At 37.7% G+C, this 20,938-nt stretch overlaps 1 protein-coding gene across 8 annotated transcripts; it reads left to right on the top strand.

Moving 5' to 3' along the window:
* Positions 1 to 325: 325 nt before the first annotated feature.
* Positions 326 to 19,358, top strand: LOC140817082 (5'-3' exoribonuclease 3-like). Of its 8 annotated transcripts, none has more exons than XM_073176654.1 (23): positions 327 to 699; positions 797 to 899; positions 1,149 to 1,225; positions 1,318 to 1,497; positions 1,576 to 1,695; positions 1,791 to 1,853; positions 2,208 to 2,324; positions 2,731 to 2,895; positions 3,084 to 3,161; positions 9,387 to 9,463; positions 9,781 to 9,831; positions 9,954 to 10,014; positions 10,109 to 10,204; positions 10,309 to 10,379; positions 15,765 to 15,848; positions 15,929 to 16,005; positions 16,087 to 16,127; positions 16,618 to 16,692; positions 16,839 to 16,996; positions 17,743 to 17,847; positions 17,946 to 18,021; positions 18,405 to 18,487; positions 18,770 to 19,358. In XM_073176654.1, the coding sequence occupies exons 1-23, from the start codon at positions 496 to 498 to the stop codon at positions 19,179 to 19,181; spliced, it is 2,574 nt and encodes an 857-aa protein (XP_073032755.1). In that variant the 5' UTR covers positions 327 to 495; the 3' UTR covers positions 19,182 to 19,358. The 8 variants fall into 8 exon arrangements, with proteins under 8 accessions (XP_073032757.1, XP_073032755.1, XP_073032753.1 ...); XM_073176652.1 differs by having other exon boundaries at positions 15,720 to 15,848; XM_073176657.1 differs by having other exon boundaries at positions 559 to 699; positions 792 to 899; positions 15,720 to 15,848.
* The last annotated feature ends 1,580 nt before the right edge of the window (positions 19,359 to 20,938 follow it).

Here is a 20,938-nt window from a genome sequence, read left to right as displayed (position 1 = left end):
ATGTCATGAACATTAATCTGTAAAAAAAAACCCATCTTTAGAGGAGGTTTCAACTAATCTTTGTCAGCAGACTTCCGTTGAGGAAGAGGTTTCATGGAGGTGAAATTTTGAATTATTGAAATTTTGAGCAGGGTAGTCTTTTTTGGTTATTACGTGAGAAGTGAAATTTTGAATTATTGGGCCAAACCTAACCATAGTTATGATTTTTGTAATTTATTTATCTTTTTTGGTTATTTTTTGTTTAAAAATAAAAAGAAAGAAAAATTTCACATGACACAATTTGAATAGACTCGGGCAGTGCCTGTAGATGCACAATCGAATTAACCACTTTTGGGGATCCAACACTGTAGGAGATCCGGATTCGTAGGGGCGGCGCTGTAGTTCCAACTTCCAACATCATGGCTTCTCTTCTAAGCTCTCGTTAAACCCTGATAAAAAAAACCTCCGTAGAATCCGGCTCGAATTTCACGGCCGAGTTGCTGGCTCTCCTCAACGATGGGAATCCCGGCGTTTTACCGGTGGTTATGTAATACGTTCCCGGATGCAGTAGTCGACGTGACGGAAGATCCTCCGATCTTTATTAACGGCGTTAAAGTCCCTGTTGATACCACGAGGCCGAACCCCAATGGCATGGAGTTCGACAATCTCTATCTCGACATGAACAACATTATTCACCCCTGCTTTCATCCCGAAAATTTGGTATTTTCGTGCACACGAATAGCATTCATGCTGAAGTTGATGTAAATGGTTTGCGTTTTTTGCAATCTCATTAGTTATGGACGTTTAATTAGTGTAGGCTTCTCCGGAGAGTTATGATCAAGTGTTTAAGTCGGTGTTCAAGTACGTTGATCGAATATTTTCATTGATTAGGCCTCGCAAGCTTCTGTACATGGCCATTGGTTAGTTAGCTGCTTGCTCGCAGTGAATTTGTTTCTATTCAAATACTGTATCTATTGTTTTTAGAATTGTGATGAAGTTGCTTTGTCGTGAATTTATGTGCTATTAATTTGGTGGTAGAGATTTTTTTCGGTACTTCTTGAACCTTTAAAGGACTAACTTTTCTAGCTGGCCAGTTACCTGTGATTAGTAAATTTATCTTGAGTAGAAACTGACTTGGTGGGTAATGTTGGGCAATGATTTGTGTGTAGATGGTGTGGCACCGAGGGCCAAGATGAATCAGCAGCGTGCTAGACGATTCAGAACCGCTAAAGATGCGGCTGATGAGGTGAGTCTTACGATTTCTTTAGTATCAGGGATTTTAATTGATTCTCTTTAGCTTAGTGAGAGAAATATAAGTTGAATTATGGTTGTTATTAGGCCTCAATAACGGATAAACTGAGAGGTAGCTGCACAAAGGAAGGTACAGCTTGGGGAATTGAAGGTTTAGATTCAAATGTAATTACCCCTGGGACTGAATTTATGGAATTACTGTCATCTGCTCTTCGGTATTATATAAATTTGAGGATGAACCATGATCCAGGTTGGCAAGGGATCAAGGTAAAAATGGGACACTTGCTTTTTAATTGCAAGAAGCCAACCATTACCCTCTTGAGACTGCTTGTTCAATGATTATAGGTGATACTTTCTGATGCCAGTGTCCCTGGTGAAGGAGAGCATAAAATTATGTCTTACATTCGGCTGCAAAGAAATATTCCTGGATTCGATCCAAACACACGACATTGTTTATATGGGCTGGTAAGTACTTTTTTGTTTCACCAAGTCTCATGTTCTCATTGTTTGGTATGTAGCAAACACATATCATTTATTGACTCGCGGTGCCATCATATCAGGATGCAGATTTGATCATGCTTGGTTTGGCTGCCCATGAGGTTCACTTCTCTATTCTAAGAGAGGTATGTTTAGGCCTTATGCGCTACCTTTCAAATATAGAGATTGTACTGTTATTTTACTCTCATTCCTTCATAGAAAAGGAATTTGATCTAGTTTTGACCTATTTCATCAAATTTAACTGTCCACTTCAAGGAGAATGTGCCTCCTAAACTTGGCACACAAACTTGTGGAGTGCAATTTTGTTACTCGTCGTCACCTTTGAGTTTTAATGGCTTCGTAAGAACGGTTGAATGGAGTTGAAATTTTATATTTTCCAACTTATCCAATCCCTCAGTTCGGTTTTGACTGTCAAACATTGCCTTCATGTCGCTAGTGCATTGTATTACTAGCTTACCATGACTTTTTAAATCATCTAGGTTTCTAGAAAACACAAAGGTCCCAAGAGGAAAAATAAAGCAGAAGTTCATAACTTGAAGCAACGTGCCGGTCCGTATCGACAACTGGAATCCCATTTAGCGGGACAAAAATTCCAGGTTTCTTGCTTTTAATTTTACATTTATGTAAATCTGCTAACACACAGTGGTTGGTTTCCATTGATTTTGTGTCATGGCATGTTTTTGTTGTTCCTTGCAATTTTTCACATTTTATTGTCAAAGGAAACTAGTGTACATGTGTGATGCCATTTTCAAAGTGTTTTGGGTATTCTAAAGTATTATGGAAGGAATAAAATGTTTACAGGTTATGTTTTTTAGTGAATCCCAAGATCTTGGGCGGTTGATGAATCTGCAGTATGTTGCTTAAGCAAGATAACTGTGTACTTATCCATGCTTTAGCAAGATGTTGCCTGCTTGTACATATTCGAATAACTGAATTAATATAACAACATTCGAAGTGTTGGCTTAATTTTCTGTTGGCGTGTTTTTTCTTTTTCTGTTTCAGTTTTTCAATTTGTGGATACTGAGGGAAGGATTGGCAGAACACCTGAAAATACCAAATCCAAGAGTTAAAGTAGATACCGAGCGATTAGTAGATGATTTCGTTCTCATGTGTGTATTTGTCGGAAATGACTTTATACCACATGTGCCATCATTAGATATATCAGAGGTCAGCATATTACAGATCCTTTTACCTGTATGAACTTCTTGATTTCATACTATAGTGCATTTAGTATCAGTCGCATTGCAACTGTTTCCTCACTCCTAACCTTGGGGAAATTAAACTCCGGTGACGCAAGCCTCCACAAATTGTACCCTTGATCTCATCTTGTTGTTTCTCTATGAGTTTTTTTACAGGGAGCTATCAGCTTGCTTATGCGTGTCTACAGAAAAGAGTTTATTCGGATGGGTGGTTACCTTACTGATTCTTTTGAGGTATGTGATAATGTAATTACTTATTTTGTTAGCTCTTGCTAATATTTAATTGTGGTGCCTGGAATACTCTTCCCTACTTCTTGCCTCCTCGTTGTGAGCCTTCCTTAGGGCTAATATTTTGTTAGCTGGTTCTATGGAATGGAATAACAGATTGAATACAGGATAACAAAATAGATGAGATAAGAAAATCAATGATGAAATAAGTTATGAAATATGAAATATGAGAGTAACTTTCCCCAGAGAATATTACTGTACAGGACCCGTAGCACAAGCTAGTACAAGACTCAATATGATTTCTGAATAACCAACTCCCTGACCCTCTCTCTTTTAATTCCCTTCCTCCTCCCCCACGTGAACATCTTTTTTGGGCCTTCTGGAGTATGCAAACTTAATATTGGGTCCTTATTTACATAATTCCTAACAATACCTCCCTCCCAACAACAGCCTCGTCCTCGATGCTGAAACTCGGAAATTGAGAAACAAACTGTTCAGCGCCTTCCCAGGTTGCATCCTCTACCGCTCGGCTTGCCCATTGAATCAAAAATTGAAGTCTCTGTTCACCACCCATCTTCTTGTACCTCTGTCCCAACATCTTGTCAGGGTCAAATTCCATGACATGATTGGAACTGCTCCCAGCAGAATCTGTTATGCTTTTAATGCATTTCCCACTGTTTTTTTAGGCATGACGCATGAAACACTGGATGTATGCGAGAACCTGGAGGTAACTGCGGCTTGTTTGCGACATTCCCCACCTTTTCTATTAGCTTGAATGGGCCTTAAAACTTTGGCGCTAGTTTCTGATTAACCCTTCTACAAACAGACTGCTGCGTATGTGGCCTTAATTTCATGATGATATGATGAGCTCGTATTTAGTTTTGTTCCTTGCTTATGAACAACTCTGACCAGAAATTGCGTAAGAAAATTGAATCCTGATCACTCACAATTGAGTTAGGGACACCATGCAACCTCACTACTTACTTTATAAAGCACTCAGCCACTGTTTAAGCTGCATATTGGTGTTTAAGCAAAATAAAGGGAGCGTACTTCGACAGACGATCCACTACAACCAATATCACTTCATACCCTTTAGATTTAGGCAATCCCGTGATAAAGTCAATGGATATATCCTCCCAAATTGCAGTAGGTATTGGGAGGGGCTATAAGAGTCCTGCGGGTTTTGTGGCTTGATATTTTTGGCGCTGGCATTCAACACGTTCAGCCACAAACTTGTATACGTTGTCCTTCATTCTTTTCCAAAAAAAATTATTGGCTATTCTCCTCAATGTCCTGAAATCCCCAGAGTTGAGCCCCCACTGGTGTTACATGACATTCTGCCATGATTTTGTCAACCCAACTGGACCCGTTTGGCACCACCATTCTGCCTTTATAAGACAAAAAAATCTTCAACCACTACATATCCTGAAACTTCCCCCTTCCCATTGATTATTTTCACGAGAATTACTTTTAGCTGAGGATCATTATGCACCGCCTTCTTAACATCTGCTAACTCTATCCACAATGGCGCACTGATATACTGCCCAACTCCACTTCCTCGACCCTTCTTGACAAGGCATTAGCCACCCCATTGTTTATTCCTGGTTTGTACTTTATGTCAAATTCATATCCGGTATGCCATGAGTTTTGCTAGCCAACACTGTTGGTCATGAGTTGTTATCTGCTGTCGTAGCAAGCTCCTAAGCGATTTATGATCGCCGATCGGTCATGACCAGAAACTTTCTACCCGATAGATATGACCTCCAATGTTAAATTGCCAACACCAAGGCCATTAGCTCCTTTTCATATGTGGACTTAGCCAATGCTCTTTCAGCTCTAGCTTTGCTGAAAAAAGCAGTGGGTTTTCCTTCTGGTGATAAAACCACCCCTATTATTCTCCGAAGCTTCACACTCTTATCACAAATTCCTGTGTAAAATCCAGTAATCGCGACTCAGGTTCAGAACTAATCTTCTTCTTAAGCTCATCAAACGCACCTTCCTCCTCCTTGGTCCACCTGAAATTATTCTTCCTCATAACTCAGTCAAAAGTTTTGCTATCTTGCCATAATCTCGAATTAACTTCTTGTAGTACCCCGTGAAGTCCAAGAAACCCCTGACTCCCTTGACATTTGTTAGGTATGCCACTCTTTCATACATACACCTTCTTTTGATCCACTGCCACTCCCTTCCCATATATTAGATGGGCCCAAGTACTCAATTTCCTTGATCCCCAAACAACACTTCTTTTGATTCAAAAACTTGTTCTCCATCGACACCTTCAACACCATTTGAATATGATTTAAATGCTTCAGCCACCCTTTGCTAAAGATAAGTATATCATGAAAAAACACAGATACAAATTTTCTCAAAAATGGTCTCAACACATCATTCATCGTGGCCTGAAAAGTCAGTGGGGCATGTTTTGAATCCAAATGGCATCACAAGGAACTCATGATGCCCCACGTGGGTGCGGAAAACAGTTTTAGCTACATCTTTGGCCTGCACTCTAATTTGGTGATAACCGGACCTAAGATCCAACTTTGAAAAATACACAGCTTCATGCAACTCATCCAACAATTCCTCAATGACTGGAATGTGATATTTATCCGGTATAGTGATCATCAAAGCCTTATAATCCACAAAAAACTGCCAACTCTCATTTTTTTAAAAATAAAATTACAGGGCTCGAATATGGACCGGAACTGGGTTGTATCACCTCAGCAGCAAGCATTTCGGCTACTAGTTTCTCAATTTCATCTTTTTGGCACTGAGTGTTAACGATGAAGACATATCTGAACCGGCCTGCATCCTTCCCTAATTCGTATGGCATGATCCTAACTCCTTTTACTAGGTATAAACTCTGCGGATTCTCAAATACCCCACCAAAGTTGGATAAAACTTTTTGGAGTGCTGCTGACTGTCGCTGCATTCTTAGCATGTCATCTTCTTTGTCTTCAGATTTATTCATGGCAAAGAGTGCACCACAAAACTAATATCAGCGGTCTTTGTTATGGAACGAAGAGAAGTTATTGTTTTTTGCAAAGTAGGATCCCTTTGCAAAATCACTTCTTGATCGTTGTGCAAAAATTTCATCCTCATGTTCCCCCAATCCACTTTCAACTCCCCTAATGTTCACAACCAGTCTACCCCGAGAATCACATCCACACCCCCTAGTTCAACAAATATCTCACAATATTCGTTTACACACCCCCGGACCTATACTTAATTGTGGACAGGCATTAATTCATCCACCTTAACTCCCAATTTTCAACCAACGTCCTTGACACAAAATTATGGCTAGCACCACTGTCTAAACAGTTTTAGCTACATCTTTGGCCCACACTCTAATTTGGTTACAATAGGATCTGAGATCCAACTTTGAAAAATACACAGCTCCATGCAACTGATCCAACAACTCCCCAATGACTGGAACGTGATATTTATCCGGTATAGTGATCACTCAAAGCCTTATAATCCACACAAAACTGCCAACTCCCATTTTTTTAAACTAAAATTACAAGGCTCGAATATGGACTGGAACTGGGTTGTATCACCCCAGCAGCAAACATTTCGGCTACTAGTTTCTCAATTTCATTTTTTTGGAAATGAGCATAATGATAGGGACATATCTGAACTGGCCCGCATCCTTCCTTAATTCGTATGGCATGGTCTTGACTCCTTTTACTAGGTATAAACTGTGGATTCTCAAATAACCCACCAGAATTAGATAAAACTTTTTGGAGGACTGTCACTGCATTCTTAGCATGTTATCTCCTTTGTCTTCAGATTTGTTCATGGCAAAGAGTGCACCAGAAAACTCAATATCAGTGGTCTTCGTTAAGTCGAAGAGAAGTTATTGTTCTTTGCAAAGTGGGATCTTTTTGCGAAATCACTTCTTGATCGTTATGCCAAACATTTCATTCTCATCTTCCCCCAATCCACTTTCACCTCCCTTGATGTTCGCAACCAGTTAATCCCAAGAATCACATCCACACCCCCTAGTTCGAACAAATGTCTCGCAATATTCGATGATCTATACTTAATTCTGGACAGGCTCCCTTGCAAGAAACCTTACATTCATCACCTAAAAAGACCCCAAATCTTATTGATTCATCCACCTTAACTCCCAATTTTTCAACCAATGTCCTCGACACAAAGTTATGGCTAACACCACTGTCTACCATTACCACGATTTCTTCCATCCCTATGTTACCCTTCAATTTCATTGTTTGCGGCTGCAAAAATCCCCCATAGAGAACATGGGTAATTCCAGCGTTACACATTCTGTGCGTTTCCTCCATTTTTCCCCCTTGCCAGTAACAATCAACTGGTCGTGCAACGCCGCTTACCCCTCTTCTTTGACCTCCCCCAAAAACGCCACTCTCAAAGATTTATTAGTGCATTTATGCAGTGGGCTATATAATTCCCCACATTTAAAGCATAATCTCTTCTGTTGACGGCGTAAGTATTTTACTATTTTTGATGGGAAACGATACGCCCATCCCTCGGTTTCTGCACTCCTCTTTTCTCCACATTGAAATTTCCACTGGCCACTATGGATTGTCATGATATGGTCTGCGAATTTTGGTGTTGGATTCGCTAACCCCTGCCTCCCCGATCGACTCCTTTCGCACAGCCAAGTTGGTAATTGCCACGGAATCCATACATCTCTTCGTCAATAGCCAGTGCCAATCCCATAGCCCTCATGATTGTGCGAGGTTCAATGGATTCTGATGCAGTTATGAATTCCTTCCTGCAAGCCGCTCAAGGAAAGTCCTTGACACAAGTCCTCAGACATATCTCCCGTTTGTGACAACAACACTTCAAATTGCTCGATATATGCCTCTAATGACTGTTTTCCTGTTTTAATGAAGACAGTAATTCAAAAGGGTTGACAACCTTTCGCCCACTATCTTTTAATCAACTCCTCAGCAAATCGATCCCAACTCATGTTAGTGATTCTTGTTTGATACCAGCGGAACCAATGTAAGCTGGTCCCGTTTGCGCCTCATAAAAAGAAGCAGCAGGTGATCTTGATATGGCTATTGGGTGGCGTCCCGTGTATTTTGAAGTACTGCTCAAATTTCCCCAGCCATTCTCGAGGATTCACACCGTCAAATCCCGGTATCTCAACTCGTCATAATACTTGTTTCCACTCATCATCCACATACACCTTTGTCTCCTCGTAAGAAGCTGGTGCCCCTTCTCCTACAGTCTCATGACCCATGGCGTTCTCATTCATCACTGATTGTTTCTCCATATCCCTTTTTACCTTGTGATCATCGCCCTTCTTCACACCCATCCACTGTTCCAATCGTGCCTGTGAGTCCTCAAGCCCGCCAACTTGGTCAAGTTGGTTCCCTGAGATTCCGCAATTTTGGCCATCACAGCCGTGAAAGAAGTGCTGTTTTCCTCTTTTCCTGCATCGCAATCATGCTGTCATGCATATTCAGGATCATTTTCTCCATTGCTTCAGCCTTAGCTTTCAATCGAGTTGTAGCCATGTTGTCTCTTTTTATCTGGTGGGTCGAATCAATTTGTTAGTTGGTTCTATGAAATGGAATTACAGATCGAAATACAGGATAGCAAAATAGATGAGATAAGAAAATCAACGATGAAATGAGTAATGAAATATGAAGTATGAGAGTAACTTTCCCCAGAGAATATCTCTGTAGAGGACCCCTAGCACAAGCTAGTACAAGACGGATTTCTGAATAACCAATTCCCAACCCTCTCTCTCTTTAATTCCCCTCCCCTCCCTCCCCCATATGAACATCTCTTTTGGGCTTTCTAGAGTGTACAAACTTAAAATTGGGCCCTTCTTTACATAATTCCCTCACATATTTAATATTAAAATATACATATGCTGTTGATTAGTCATCAGTTACGCTTTTATGACAATAGATTTAACAATTTTTCACTTTATCTCCACTTAAAATGACCATATTAGTTATAGGTTGTATGAATGTCTTAACTTCAAACCTATTTCTTAAGAGAGGGTTTTCCATGACTTAATACTTGGATGTGTGAATATTTATTCTCACAGAATGCTGGATTAGATATACAGAACCATATTTTGGACTTCATTCACACACCCATTTGAAAGATACAAGAACCACTCCGGAGAAAACTATTTGCATCAAAATTTGATTATGACAATCACAATCTAACAAGAGATATAAACCCCCCTTTGTAATTTGATGTTTACTGACTGCTTTGTTTAATATGAAGGTAAATTTGGAAAGATTGGAACACTTTTTACAAGTTATTTCTTCACGCGAGGTTTCAACTTTAGGATGCGGAGGAAGGTATTATTCCCATATTAGTGTATGAGCTCACTTGAAATTGTTTGGAATCAGGCTTGTTTCAATGGGCTCTAAGGTCAAGATACTTTACTTTAGTTGTTTTGTACTCGCTCGTGTTTGACGTTTAAGGGGCTATGGCTATTGCGGTGGATGGGTTGCACAAATTTGGATTTCTGATTGTTGCCATCCTTCGACTTGTATTTTTCCCACTAGTTTGTGAGGACATTCCTGGTTGAGGTGTTCATAAAATTGTAAATGCATGACATGATCCTCTTTTATTTTTTCTGCGGTATTTTATTTGAAACATTTTATTATTTCAGAAGCAAAGAACATCAGAAATGGGCGATGGGACTGGACCCATCCCTGATAACGTGAGTGTGGAGGGACACGATCCGGAAAATGTGTGTAGTTTTTTCATGCATTCAAATTGTATCTGATGGAAAATGATGATGTTGATGCTAAGACTGTATTGTCGACTTATGAAGCATTCCAGTGAGAAAGAGAGTGTCATTTCCTCCAATCATGTGGCTTCTGAAGCTAGGATCCTGGACAAGGTCACATAACCGTCTTCTGTTGTTTATCCTAATTTGCATTAGACATGGTCAACCTTTTGTTTACTGCTCACAGTATGACAAATTGTCTCTTCAGGTTAAATTAGGAGATGTTGGTTGGAAGGAGAGATACTACGATGAAAAATTTGAGGTTCAAACAGCTGAAGACCGTGAGAGTCTTACTAAACATGCTGTAAGCAAATATAAATATATAAGTTAGTTGATTGATGGATATTCTAGTCCTTCAATGCTGATATATTATTTTACATGCTTTAGAATTTTGTTTATTTGACACAGGTCTTGAAATATGTTGAAGGGATCTGTTGGGTTATGCATTATTATTATGAAGGAGTATGCTCCTGGCAATGGTTTGTTCTCTTCTGCTACTTGATTAATTTAAATGTTGTGAAGGCCGTTTTTGATATTTTCGTATAAACTTGTATTCTGTTGAAAAACAGGTGCAGAAAACAAATGAAACAACCATTAAACTTGATACAAAAATATTTCTTGTGATGTAAAGTATATTAAGAAAATTTTAGATTGCTTCAGTATGCATCATATTGATCTAACTGCAAGGATGTGCTTGGTGTGCAATATACGCCTAAGATCCATCGTGGTGTGCTTTAGACGTCTACAAAATTCTAATCTCGCCTTAGATCCACTGTGATGTGCTTTAGGCATCCTGTTGTTCGCTTGAATTTGGATAGTTATGTATTAGTGTAAGAGTAGAAGTAGAGCAAACAAATGTCAGATTAGACCAAGAATCATATGGTGTTCTATGAAGGCAGATGTATGCCACTCTCTTGGAAATAAGATGTTAGATAGTCGGTTAGTCCTCGAAGGATGTGAGGATGTAAGACTCAAGGATAAGACCGATACCTCTGAGTTATTTGAACTTGTGGCTAACCATATAAGGAGTGGGACGAGGGAAGTACTTGGAGAGGCTAAAGGGAAAGGACGGCACGACAAGGAGACATGGTGGTGGAACAATGAGGTGCAACAAGCCATTAGGAAAACAATAATAAGGTTCAAGAATTGGCAAGAAGCTGGAGTCCAAGGATTGTATGAGCTATATAGACAAGTAAAGAGACTCAGTAGTAGAGCAATAGAAGATGTTAAGAAAAGAGCTTATAATGATTTGTATGGTAGGCCAGGTAATAAAGAAGGAGATAAATATTTTTTTAAGATAGCAAAAGCCAATGATCGAAACACCAAAAACATGAGCCATGTCAGGTATATCAAGCATGAAGATGATAGAGTTTTAATGCAAGATAAAGCTATCCTACATAGGTGGATGGACTACTTTAAGAACTTACTCAATTGGACAAGTACAAAGGAGTTAAGCGTGGGTAGATATGAGATGCAGGAAGCAAGACATTTAGTGTTTCATCGTAGAGCTAGTTCTAAGGAAGTAACAGGCACTGAAGAGGATGAAACCGTGGAAGATAGTTAGACTGGTTGAGATACGAATTGAGGTATGGAAGTGTCTAGGAGAATATGAGATTCAATGGCTGACTAGGCTCTTTAATAGGATTCTAGATATTACGAAAATGCAAGAATCTTGGAGACATAGTATTGTGGTACCAGTTTATAAGTATAAAGGAGATATAAATGAGTAAATGACTGCTCAAAATATAGAGGGATTAGGCTTATGAGCCATATGATGAAGCTATAGGAGTGAGTGATAGGAGACTTGGGAGAGAATTAATTTGGTAGCTACTTAAAAGAAGCATGTACTTCGATGCCACGTCGAGATTATTAAAAAATATGTTTGAAGGTATTGTAACAAGTGTGATTTCTGTTGGAGGGATGCCATGTGTGTTTCCTGTGGTAAGAGTATTTCATCAATGATCGGTTTTAAGCCCTTATCTCTTTGTTTTGGTTATGGATGAGCTAACGGAACATATTTAGAACGAGGTAACTTGGTGTATGTTGTTTGCAGATGATATTGTTCTGATAGACGAAACTAAATGTGTAATTCAAAAATTAGATAAATGGCTTAAAGCTCTTGAGGGTAAATGTTTTAGAATTAGTCATGGAATATTTAGCTTGTAACTTTGGTCATGAATTTAGACGAATTGGTAGCCCAATTGAAGGTTGATAAATCACAGAGTATGAAAAGCTTTCGTTATTTAGGGTCTATTATCCAATAGAATGTGGACGTTAGAGTGGATATAGATCATATGATTAAAGCATGAACGATCCAAACCAAACCAAATAGTATCAGGCTTGAGCTTGGTTTGTTTAAAACTGTTTGAGACTCGAGCTTCTATTATCAGGCTCGAGCTTGGTTTGTTTCGAAATTACTGAGCTCGTTAAAAGCTCGAGCTCGGCTTGTTAAAAGCTCGTTTAACATGTTAATCAAGCCAGGCTCGAGCTCGGCTCGTTAAAAGCTCGTTTAGCATGTTAATCAAGCCAAGCTCGAGCTTGATTCATTAATAGCTCGTTTAACATGTTTAACAAGCCTGGCTTGAGCTCGTCTCGTTTTAGAGCTCGATAAGCATAGAATCGAGCTCGAGTTTGAGTTTGAATCGAGCTTATTAAAATTAAATATATCTATAAACTAATTTTGAATCAGACATAAAAATGTAAATTTATTCATAAATAACCAAAACGACACAAATAAGAGCAAAAAAAAAAGAAAAACATAAATAAGTATATTATTGAACATTCCAAAATCATGTTTGCGAGCCACCTAAACGAGCCGAGCTCGAGCTCGAGTACGAGCCACCTAAACGAGCTCGAGCTCGAGCTCGCGAGCCTATTATCAAACATGTTTGCGAGCCCACGAGCTGAATATCCTTAGGCTTGAGCTTGGTTTGATTAAATTTTCGAGCTCAAAATCGAGCTTGGGCTTGGTTTGATATGATTAACAAACAAACTCAAACGAGCTTTTTATCGAGCCGAGCTTCGAATAGCTTGCAAACCGTTTGGTTCATTTACATCCCTCTGCATGATGGATGAAATGGAGGATGACATCACAAGTCTTATGCGATAGAAGAATGTCTGCGATATTGAAAGGAAAATGTTATAATATTATTGTTCGACCAGCTATACTTTATGGATCGGAGGGTTGGACTACTACAAGAATGCATATGCATAAGATGACGGTAGCAGAGATGCGTTTTTTAAGATGGATGTGTATCAAAACACGCAAGGATAGAATTGGGAATGAAAGGATTATAAATTATTTAGGTATAGTCCCCAGTGAGGGATAAATTAGGGAGAGATAACATAATTTGGTCATTCGAAGAGGAGATCAAACACGGTCGCAATCTGACATATCTTAGATTGACAGATTAATGGAAGGAGTAGGAGGGCAATCCATCGAAAATTTGAATAAAGGTAGTTAAGGATATCTTAGATCTTGACTTAAGAGATTCACATGTGAGAAAATCTCTTAGTTTAGAGAACTAATATCAATGTAGCCGATCTCGCAACTAGCGGGAATGTTATGTGATAATGATGATGATGTATTAGTGAACGGTGATGGTATCAAGCACGCTACTTTTTTACTCGATTAATGATAATGTCTCAGTCAAATATAACTTAGTGTTGTTGAAAAAACCTAGAGTTTGGAAAATAGATGGTGTCGAAACCATGATAGATGAGTGTTCTCCAATGCACTTATTAATGGTTATAGTCATTCTTGTGTAAACATATACTTCCCCCTTAACACTCACTAATGACTGACATTGGTTGCTTCCGGCTCCCCATGAGAAAATTGAGCCACCCAAGGAATACAAAAGCCAGTGTAGAACTTTTGCTGATGAATCTGTGGCCGAAATATCTGAGTTTTTTTTCCTTGAACATTTGAAGCAACCTCAAATGGGAGTTTTGTTTCACAGAAATCAGATTTCTACTTATTCTGCTCTTCAAGGAAAATTAACCTAAATACGTATTTTGTTTGTATTTTTATTGAAAAACTGTTATTTCATATAAAGTTTTCTTAAATATACTTATTTTATTTACTCATTATATTATTTTATAAGCCTATTTTATGTTGTATGTAATGTTCAATATAAATTTATTTAAATTTCTTTTATAGGATAATAAAATTCATTTCATTAAATTATTATTATTATTTTATGTATTTTTATTTATTTCATTTCAACTCTTTTAGACATTAAATAGATTAACGAAAAGATAAAATTATTTATGTGTCAATCTTTTGGCTAAACTAAATAAATTTATTTATTCATCATCATCATCATCATTATCACTGATAACATGTAGGGAAATCAGATTACATGGAGTAATTCATTATATCCAAAGAAGTGAGATCATTTTTGACGTATTCTAGCGTCTAACTCCCACGTAGCTTTTTCCCTTCCATGTATCCTCCAATGCACCATAACCAATTGAATCATCTTGTTCCTGAGTTGCTTCTCTTTGCGATCAAGAATTTGCACCGGATGCTCAACATAACTAAGAGAACTATCTAACTCCACATCCTTAGTATCCTTAAGAGTTAAGTCCAACCCAAAATATGGCCTGCAATATAGCCTTGTGAGCTGTCCTCTGTCACCCATGCATTGAAGGATCCGAATTGGGTCAGAGCCATGCATGCTGAACATGATTCTCTTATGTAATCACACTTGGAACTTATTTTCTCCCGTCCCAAGGCAAAATCTTTTGGGCAATATTTGGTGGAAGCTGAAACAAATAATTTTAATCCTAGTAACAATAAGGGAGCAGGTGGTTTTGGTTCCGTGTACAAAAACATTTCGGTACTTGTTATTATTGTGGTATTCTGTGATGACGTAGGGTTCAAACTATCTTGAGTCATGCTGTTAAAGTGGATGTTTTACCATAAGCACTGGGGGTTCAACAATCACATTTGGCTGTAGGATATGAAAAAGGGTTTTCCCTTGTTATCGTGATTGTGATAATTGATGCTAACAAGAAATGGGATAGGGGGAAAGAAGTCACCATTTCTGCAGAGGAAACATTGGAGAAGTGGGAGGGATCATTATTTTCTCTGACCTTGGAAAAAGGCAGCATATCTCTGTCCGAAGTTTTTGTCATGCTCTATCCATGAATTGCTTTTTATGTTCCGGTTGGTGGGGTGGGGTGTGTGACACATCATGCATAGAAGTTGAAGTTCAAGTCGACAGCATGAGATTCTCAAACTGGAATCACGAAGCCAAGCAAAAGGGTAACCTTGAAAATCGACTTTCAACTCGTAGCCTTGAGGACAAGGCTAATTTCAAGGAGGATGGTAATGTTGCGGACCTAATTATTAATGGTCCCCTATATCTAACAAGATTAAGGCCCAAATCAGGAATCCATAGGCAGTTACCCTTCAAGTGGAAGAAGAGAATAAAAGAATAATAAATGCGAGGAGAGGGAAGGGGGATAGACGATCAGTTATTTTTGTTTATTATTGTGACTAGCTTAGGCTAGGGACTAGCATAGTGATAGGGTTTGTGCACATAGTTCATCTCTGGGATACTTTCAATTGTATTTGCAGAATTTTTTAGTGTACAAAATTGTGGTGGCAACAGGATAAGTAGGGGATCAAACACAATGGCATAGGGGGATCCATACCGTAGAATACACTTAGTGGGATGAGTGTTTACAGTTGTTGACTTATTTTAAAATGTTTATCTAACATGCACATCGAATGTGTAAATTTCTTTTTAGTGTAAATCCACTCATGTTAAACTTTTTTGCTATTTTGCAAAATTAATTATTTTTTATCTCAGGTTTTATCCCTACCATTATGCTCCATTTGCTTCTGATTTTCATAGTCTTGGCCAGCTCAAAATCCATTTTTCCCTGGGAAAACCCTTTAAACCTTTCAGCCAATTAATGGGTGTGCTCCCTGCTGCCAGGTTTAGATCAATTTTTAGTTTCGAATAATCTCAATTCTCAGTTCAAGAATTAAGTTGTTACTAAACTTGCGTTTGTGCAGTGGACAAGCACTTCCATTGTTCTACAGGAAATTAATGATTGATCCATCATCCCCTATTTTGGATTTTTATCCTACTGGTATGCTATTTTTTAAATAACAAGCTTCTCCTTTTCTCTACAATATTTTTGTGATCGGAAAATTTTGAACTTTTTATGTAGACTTTGAGCTCGAATTGAATGTGGGGAAGCCAGCTTGGCAGGCATGATTCAGTCACTCTGTTAACATTTCATATTATTATCTGCACGAGAGAAGTTTCCCTGCTGCACTGATTATGGGTTGAATGAATTAATTGTCTGTTGTGATGGCTGCAATTCAGTCTCTAATCAGAAGGATTTCTACATTGAATCTGCATTTTGCATTTTAGATAACCAAGCTTAGATGTGGCCCTTCAATGTTTTGAGGATTAAGCTGTTTGAAATACGGACATTTTCAGGCAGTCTATATGTATGATGGAATATCGTCGGAGAATAATTTGAACGATTTGCTCTGACTCAGTTCACTGACTTAAAGTAAATAATAATAATGAAGCAAAACAAAATCCTAACTTGACTCTCCATGTCCAAACAAGTTTGGGTGAAGATAAAAAATGACAAGCTGAAACAGTTTGACTCGTGTGAGAATTCATGCTTGCCTCTAGCATTACAATTTGTCAAGGGGCTGACTTATCTTATTTCTTTCTTGACTGGCAGGCTATTTGTAAGCTACCTTTTATTGATGAATGCCGGCTTCTTAACGAAATTTCAAAAGTGCAGCATACATTGACGGTAACACCCAGGCCTAATCAGTGCTTTGATGTTGAAATATCCTCGACATCCTACCTCTTGGTCTTGAAAAATGCTTTTAATATAGTTGTCTCTGATTTCTGTTTCATGACGCATATGTAGTTTCTGACCAATATCCTGGAATTTAGGATGAAGAGAAGTGGAGGAACACTTTGGGCCTTGATAGACTTTTTGTTCATGAGTCACATCCCTTGGCGGCAAAAATATCTGCCTTCTCGGAGCGGAATAAAAATAATCCGAAGTTGAATAAAGTAAAAGTGAAGAGGAAAATTAATCCTAAATCCAGGTAAGATGTCATTAAAATCTTGGGTTTGGGAACTAAGTTTGCTTAATCATTGTTATTCCTTGTATACAAATTGATCTGCATCTGCTCAGGAAGGCATCTGCTCAGGAAGGATTTGAGGAAGTTGAACTTGGATGTCATTCCTGGTTCAATTTTACAAAAGTAGATGGGTAGTCGGACCATTCCCTAAACCTGCAAAAAAAAAAAATTAGAAGTAATAAGAAATAGCTGTTGTAGCTAGTTATATTTTGCGCGCTCAATCTGACTCGCTTATATTTTTATCGTTACACACTATTCTATGAAGCTGTTTGGAAGTGAAAGGTAACCGGAGGCGGGTTTTGGGCAGAGGCTTCATCATTTAGCTGCTATACATAGATCCTGTTCTAAGAGTTTTTTATGGAATCAGGATAATGCTAATGGCATGCACACAGAAAATTGGACAATGCCATTTATTTGAGATCATGACAGTTGGAAAGTTAGTTGGATGACATTGAATAAACCAGAGCTATAGCAAGTTTTGTTGTTTGTAAATGTAGAAGTGTGACTTCCATTGTTTTCCTGATCTGTTCTGTGCATACATGGGCTTCGGGGTGCTACCTTAATTTGTGGGCATTTTTCCGTGTCAAGCAACTGTGGAGAACTAGATTTTTTTCGTTTAAGTGGTGATAAATGTTTTACTAATTGGCAATTTAAAAATAATTATTTTTCTAATTAATTGACTCTCAGTTGGTTCTAATAATGTCTTGCAGTAGTGGAATGAATGGTTATATCTACCTCTCCAATAAGCCCATTTGTCCTGCTGATATCTCTTCCCCTTTCTGTGACATGGAGATGATCATGAAAAATAGAGTGATGTATGTCATTTATTTAAAAAGTTTTAAGTTTGCTTTGTCATAGTTCAAAGCTGCATGTTTTGTCTTCAACTCATGATCTATCTAATCTAATTTTTCAGATCGGTCTTCTACAAGTTTCCGACTTTTCATCCTCACATCTCGAGACTACCAAAAGGAGTGGCCATGCCTGAAATGGTACGCCACCTATATTCTGTGCTTTGTGTTTCGTCTGATATATCAAGAAATTTCTTCCAAACTTTGTACTAGTGAAATAGGTGACTTGAGTTTTTAAAGTTTTAGATTGTTACTTTTACTGCTTGGTTATAATAGTCATCTCCTTTTTGTTCGATTTCTGATTAAAAGCAAAGAGATTTCGAAACATAGGTTGATCGTTAACCCTTTGTCATATAAACTTGAATGTGCTGATTTTGGGAGTAAATCAGAACTTTGTAATTCATCTCCAGTTCCACATATCTTATGAGCTAATCTTCTGTCCACTGCTTTGGTTTGTTTGACCTTAAAGTCGAACTTGTTCGGGCTTTTTTTTAAATATATCTAATCTTACACTCTTTGAACAGTCTATCAGCAGGCATGAATTGCTACTTCCAAGTTTCATTAGGCGCAAGAGAAAGGCTATTGATCACCGCAGGTTTGCCAGAAGGTAAAAAAACCTACCAGTTCTTGACACCCTTGGCTTGATAACGATTTCTATTTTGCATCGTAAAGTCAGTCTCAAGGCATTAAAACTCATTTACTCATCCTAAAAAGACAGGAGGTCAAAACCATTCAGCTTGCAGTATCCATTGGTTTGAGTTCCCATTTAAAAAATATAGATAATATCTATTTACAGCGTAATGTGTCGATATGCTCTCATGATTTTTAATTTTTTTTTTATCTTGGCCAAGAATTTTGCCGAACTAATGTCACGTTATACGCTATCCAGGCCCTCAATACCCCCTCCTCCTTTGGGAGGACGGTCTACAGTAGCAATATCAGCCCAACCCTTAGATGCTGAATCTGCTTTAGCCAGCTCTCATCCCTTCGTTGCTGGCTCCTCCCCCTCCGACGTCCTATCCAGGCCCTTACCACCTACTCCCTTACGATCCCGAGTACGACCTATGATGGCAATATCTTATCAATACTTAGTTGCTGAATCTGCCTCCGCCAGCTCTCAGACCTCAGTAGCTGTATCCTCCCCAGCCGATACTCATTCCTTTGTTGCTGGATCATCCTCGGCCAGCACCCATGGAGACCGTCGAATACCCAAAAGAAGTAGATCTCAAAAGAGGAGGGACCAACGTAAAAGGAGAAAATTGCATGCCACAGCAACACAGCAAATTATATGTCCCGTGTGATTTTGTGCTTGAATATTCTGAAGTTTGTCTTGCCCATATCTGCTATCTTCACCTGGAATTCCATTTCTATACCAAAAAATGACCACACGCGGTAGAGCAAACACAATTCATTGAATCCAAATGGAAAGTGTTTGGCTTCAGATGTACAATATAATTGAAAGTCCCCATATTACAGGCTCCTGTTTGTTATTGCTAAACCTTTTTTCCCCTTTACAGTTGAGCTGATATTGGTATCAGTTTTAACAAAATGAGCTGTGATTTTTGTTTCGGGAGCAAGGTTTTGACAGGGATTTTATTTATTCCATTGATTATAACTCTTGTTTTTAACCTAACTTATAAGTTTGGTGAAATTATCAAAGAAAAAAACTCTCCAAGCACTTTACCTGTCCGATCCTTAGACGAGTATAAATTGTATAATCAAATCAGCACAATAATGGTTGAGCATGATTCTACCAAAGGTGTTTCTGTATTGTACTGGTGAATTTTTCCTTTGATGATTCTTTAATCATGAAATTGCATGAGAATCTAGGTAAATAAAAGACAAGTTACACTAAATATTTTACGGCGCCAGCGCTATACACTAGATTTTTCATGGAGCATATACCGCATTCTCTTTCCTTTTTTGGGTAAAATATATATTATTAATTATCGTATTATGTATTGTGTATATCACATTTGCTAGTATCTGATATGCTCTTGATTAATTGTATAGTTTTTAATTCAAAATATTATTTTGAACTCCATTCATTTTAAGCAAATACGTGCTAGATGTTAAATACTAATTTGTGTATGGTTTGTTCTTTTTTTCTATGGTGAAGGGTTAATTTAAGATTTTGTTAATGAACATTTTGTACAAAATAAAAATAAAAATTGATCAGTAACATTTTATTTTGAAAGTGAAATATGGTAATTGTCTTTCATTTATAAATTATTTTGATTGATTTTAGAAATAATGTTTTAACTTAGAATAAAAAGTAAGACGATGTGCGAATGAATATTACTTGATCTGATAAAGTGGAAAAAGAACACAAATTATAAATAGATAAAAATAACAATTAGTTTGATGAGTAAATTATTAGATTGTGTTTTTATGCATTTATGAATACTGAAGAATTTAAATATAATTTTTATTTAACTGAAATTCTAGATGACTAATTTTACGAATTTTGAGCTAGTATAAACTTTTTTTAAAAAAATATAAATGGAGGGTACTATTATAAAAAAATAAAATAAACATAGAGCATGATTAAGAAAAGTAGAATGCAAATACCACTCCCTATAATAGGAAATTTTCTAAATTTTTTTTTGGTAACAAAAACACCGCTTGAAGAAAGAAATGCTAAAGAAATCAAATTATATATACTAGGGATGTAAACTATTCAAACCAAACCAAACAGTATTAGACTTGAGCTTGGTTTGTTTAAAATTGTTTGAGGCACGAGCTTCTATTATCATGTTCGAGCTCGGTTTGTATTGAAATTACTGAGCTCGAGAAAAACTCGAGCTCGGCTCGTTAAAAGCTCGTTTAGCATGTTAATCAAGCCAGACTCGAGCTTGATTCATTAATAGCTCGTTTAGCATGTTTAACAAGTCTGGCTTGAGCTCATCTCGTTTTCGAGCTCGATCAACATATAATTGATCTCGAGTTTGAGTTTGAATCGAACTTGTTAAAATTTAAATATATTTATAAACTAATTTTAAATCAGACATAAAAATGTAAATTTATTCATAAATAACCAAAACGACAAAAATAAGAG

This window comes from Primulina eburnea, chromosome 16 (genome assembly GCF_022965805.1).
Source record: "Primulina eburnea isolate SZY01 chromosome 16, ASM2296580v1, whole genome shotgun sequence".
Lineage (NCBI taxonomy): Eukaryota > Viridiplantae > Streptophyta > Magnoliopsida > Lamiales > Gesneriaceae > Primulina > Primulina eburnea.
The sequence above is the reverse complement of the archived record's forward strand: the minus strand, read 5'-3'. Positions and strand labels throughout refer to the sequence as shown.

Coding starts and splice junctions, on each gene's coding strand:
- LOC140817082 (XM_073176652.1), top strand. CDS start 496: ATGGGAATCCCGGCGTTTTACCGGTGGTTATGTAATACGTTCCCGGAT. Junction 10,380..15,719: donor GGAGTATGCTCCTGGCAATG/GTTTGTTCTCTT, acceptor TTTTTATCTCAG/GTTTTATCCCTACCATTATG. Junction 16,128..16,617: donor TGGGGAAGCCAGCTTGGCAG/GCATGATTCAGT, acceptor CTTGACTGGCAG/GCTATTTGTAAGCTACCTTT.